Consider the following 4,670-nt stretch of genomic DNA (forward strand, 5'->3'; position numbering starts at 1 on the left):
GCCCGGGTTCAGCCCTCATAATTGGCCCGGGTTCAGCCCTCATAATTGGCGCGGGTTCAGCCCTCATAATTGGTGCGGGTTCGGCCCTCATAATAGGCCCGGGTTCAGCCCTCATAATTGGCCGGGTTGAACCCTCATAATTGGCCGGGTTCAGCCCTCATAATTGGCCGGGTTGAACCCTCATAATTGGCGCGGGTTCAGCCCTCACTTGTCGTCCCTCGCAAACAATTCGTCGCCGCAGGAATTTTATTGCCTCTTCCTGCGACGATTTAATGATGAGAGGCTCGTGAGGCCACACAATATCACAGCAAGAGGCTCGTGAGGCCACACAGTATCACAGCAAGAGGCTCGTGAGGCCACACAATGTCACAGCAAGAGGCTCGTGAGGCCAGACAATATCACAGCAAGAGAGGCTCGTGAGGCCACACAATATCACAGTAATTGGCTCGTGAGGCCACCTCATAATTGGCCCGGGTTCAGCCCTCATAATTGGCCCGGGTTCAGCCCTCACTTCTCGTCTCGCGTAAACAATTGGTCGCGGCAGGAATTTTATTGCCGCTTCCTGCGACGATTTAATGATGAGAGGCTCGTGAGGCCACACAATGTCACAGCAAGAGGCTCGTGAGGCCACACAATATCACAGCAAGAGGCTCGTGAGGCCACACAATGTCACAGCAAGAGGCTCGTGAGGCCACACAATATCACAGCAAGAGGCTCGTGAGGCCACACAATATCACAGCAAGAGGCTCGTGAGNTATTTTATATTTCAGGGTAGCGACGTACATACGAAGCGCTTCTGCTTGAACTTTATTTGTTGTGAGATTGCTTGATAGCGTCGCTGCGTTGTACGTTTGAGCTCTATTAGCTCATTTTTATTTTAAATTTCATCGTAGTGGACCATCGGTTACAGTTCAGAGTCCCAGGATTGGAGCAGTGAGGTGCGGGTTCGATCCCAGCAACCTGCGACAATTTCTGATCAGAATCGGCGAGTAGGCCGGGCGGTTAAACACAGAAAATTTGGAGCTGTGAGTTGCGTGTTCGAGACCGCAACAATCTGTGAATGTTCTGCGATGTTAAGAATCAGCCTAATCAACGCTGAAACCGCTATATATTTATATAATAAACAAGTAATAAATAACAAGTTCCATCATTGATATTGTGTCGAATATTATATTTAATGCCCGCAGAAAGAGTTGTTTGCTCCGCGTGAGAGCGCTGGAGTCGAAGGCAGGAAGATGTCGAGCTCAAGTGGCGGCAGCGGCATGAAGTCCAAGTGGATGAAGGCCTTCAAGTCCCTCAAGACTTCATCCAGCGGCCATCCCGCCAAGGACGCGGACAGGTGAACTTTTTATCCCTTCAGGACATTGCAATTTACTCTAAAATATCAAGATTTTAATCGCCACTTGAATAAAATTCAGCTGAATTGTAAACCAAATTTATCATCCAGATGAATTTTACTCAAATATTTATGTGGTTTAGATAAGGCCGCGCTGATGGGTATCTAAAACACACCTAAAAAAATCAATGGGTCAAAATGTCAAAATAATGACGCACACAGTACCTGCACGTAGCTCTGATGCTCCCTGTTACCAGGCCAAATTGAGTCAGATTGATCCCCACGGAAAACAAAAAATGCATTGCTATTTGGACAAAGTCTCGCTAATTTCTGTGAGTGTAACACTGCATCGCAACATTTGTTCGCTGTGCAGACGAGGAGGGGGGCGCACGGGCGAGATGTCGCCCCCGATCTTCGATAACTCGCACTACTTCCAGGAGTACACGTACAAGAAGATCTCGGCGTGCGATGTCTGTCATCAGATACTCAAGGGTGAGCTTATACTTATTATAGAATAATTAAAGAGTGAAGATTCAATTAATTATACTTGTAAGACTAATTAAGGTGTGGAGATTCATATTCAATGTGAGCGACTATTCATATTCAAGGGTGAGCGAGGAGTGAAGATTCATATTCATACGACTAATTAAGGAGTGGAGATTCATATTCAAGGGTGAGCTTATCCATGTACGACTAATTAAGGAGTGAAGATTCAATTAATTATGCTTGTATGACTAATTAAGGAGTGGAGATTCAATTAATTATACTTGTATGACTAATTAAGGAGTGGAAATTCATACTCAAGGGTGAGCTTATACATGTACGACTAATTAAAGAGTGAAGATTCAATTAATTATACCTTACGACTAATTAAGGAGTGGAGATTCAATTAATTATACATGTACGACTAATTAAGGAGTGAAGATTCAATTAATTATACTTGTATGAGTAATTAAGGTGCGGAGATTCATCTTCAAGGGGGAGTTTTAAAAACATCAGAATAGTTAACGGTTGGTTATTCATGCTTAGGGGTGAGTTTTGTACCTGTAACATTAATTCGGGATCTAACTTATTGAATAGAACTTATAATATTAAACTTATAAAACTAATGAAGGATTGATGATGGATTAGTTGTAAATGTGTTCATATGAGGGACGATGCCAGTGCAGTGAGGGCAGTGCAGTGAGGGCAGTGCAGGGAGGGCAGTGCAGTGAGGGTAGTGCAGTCAGGGCAGTGCAGTGAGGGCAGTGCAGGGAGGGCAGTGCAGTGAGGGCAGTGCAGTGAGGGCAGTGCTGTGAGGGCAGTGCAGGGAGGGCAGTGCAGTGAGGGCAGTGCAGTGAGGCAGTACACCACCATCACCATCATCACCACATCACCATTATCACCACATCACCACCATCACCATCATCACCATCATCACCACTTCATCATCAATCAAGGAGAGCGCTGGCCCAAGGCATCATTTTCACGAGGTGTTTGCTCGACAAACTCTGCACCAACGCGCGGGAGACGATGAGCACAAAATTATAAGTGTAGAAATAAGATTTGTTGAAATAAGATTATAAGATTTGTTGAAATAAGATTATAAGATTTGTTGTAATAAGATTTGTAGAAATAAGATTTGTAGAAATAAGATTTGTAGAAATAAGATTTGTTGAAATAAGATTTGTAGGAATAGGATTTGCTGATATAAGATTTGTTGAGAGATTTGTTGAGTTATGTTGAAATGAGATCTGTTGAAACGAGTTTTTATGAAATAAGATTTCTTGAAACGAGATTTGTTAGAATGAGGTTTGTTGAAATAAGGTTTGTTTAAATGAGGTTATTTTAAATGAGGTATACTGAAATGAGATTCTTAAAAGGAGTTTTGTTGAAATAACATTTGTGCAAGAAATTGTTAAACTGAGATTCGTTGAAATAAATTCTAACGACAATATTCATTGCATGAATCGCACGTAGTTTGCACATCAATATGTAATGATATGAACACGTATGTAATGATATGATATTTGGTTCATTTCTAGACACCGCTCAAGAAATTTTAAACGGCTATTACTTGTTGACTGTTTTTATTATTTGGTTTAATTTTATATGATATTTGTTCATGAATTCTAAGGCGAATTTCGCCAGACATGTGAATGATGTTCGGTGTTGGAGATTTTAATAGCAACAAGCTATGGAATATCTGAAATGCTGGTGGGAATTTCAAAGCAACGAAGCCGTCTTGATGCAGTGAATGCAACCGATATCGAAAATTCATATCATGAACGATCAAATTCAGGGCAACTCATGACGAACTTGCTATCTGCTTAGGAATGGCAGCGCTTCGGTTTTATTGGCCTGAACTCTAAATAAGGAATTGGAATAACGCGTCTGAAGCTTGAGGATTCAGTAGTATTTACAGTACTGAGCCTCTTTAAATTGTGGCAATATCCGATAGCTGCAGTCATAAGCCCTGTTCAATTGCGAAAAAGTCCTTCTCTGAGCCCTCTTCAATTGCAAAAATTTCCTTCTCTGAGCCTCTTCAATTGCTACAACGACACTATCTGATCCCTTTTCACTTGCTACAACGACACTATCTGATCCCTTTTCACTTGCTACAACGTCACTATCTGATCCCTTTTCACTTGCTACAACGACACTATCTGGTGTACTGGTGTGTTGGTTTACTGGCAACACGTATACTTTACTTTCTTTCCTTCCTATGCTGCCGCTTACTGACTCGAAAGTTTGCTCGACTGATATCAGCTGATATTTGTGCTTTGAGTTGTTCTAGTTTGCTGGTATGTGCTATCTTGTACCAGCCGTTATTTATTATGTGCTAGCTTGTACTAGCGTTTATTCAAAACTCTAAGTTGCTTCAGGTTTTTGTTGTTTCTCCTCAACCCCCTTTCCCCGTGGAAGGGCGGGGAGGGAGGGGAGGGAGAGAGGAAGGGAGAGAGGGGAGCTTAAAGGGGCGCACAACGGCGACCACGCCCGTGCCCAGCCCTCCACATGCCCCCTTCACCCCCTTCACTCACTCATCCCTCGCCTTTTTTTCTCCCTCTCATGCCCCCTTCACCCCCTTCACTCACTCATCCCTCGCCCTTCTCTCACCCTCTCATGCCCCCTTCACCCCCTTCACTCACCCATCCCTCGCCTTTCTCTCGCCCTCTCATGCCCCCTTCACTGGACCTTTTCCGTCTCTTCTGTTGTCTTCATCGTCATCATTATTTTCTTTTTGGTTGCTTTCCTATCATCAGTTATTTCCTATCATTATACTAGTTATTTCCTATCATTATACTGGCTATTTCCTATAATTCTACTTGTGAAGGGTTTTCTCATGTGAACCTGA

General features: G+C 43.1%; 1 protein-coding gene across 1 annotated transcript in view; it reads left to right on the plus strand.

Moving 5' to 3' along the window:
* Nucleotides 1-4,670, plus strand: part of LOC108666868 — a gene marked incomplete at its 3' end in the record, with an annotated part of 32,858 nt that overhangs the window by 27,308 nt on the left and 880 nt on the right. The window contains 2 exon segments of the mRNA XM_047880895.1: nucleotides 1,188-1,339; nucleotides 1,710-1,828. Of these exon segments, the coding sequence (XP_047736851.1) occupies nucleotides 1,188-1,339; nucleotides 1,710-1,828 (271 nt within the window).

Source organism: Hyalella azteca, unplaced genomic scaffold, assembly GCF_000764305.2.
Source record: "Hyalella azteca isolate HAZT.00-mixed unplaced genomic scaffold, Hazt_2.0.2 contig6532, whole genome shotgun sequence".
Classification (NCBI taxonomy): Eukaryota; Metazoa; Arthropoda; class Malacostraca; order Amphipoda; family Hyalellidae; genus Hyalella; species Hyalella azteca.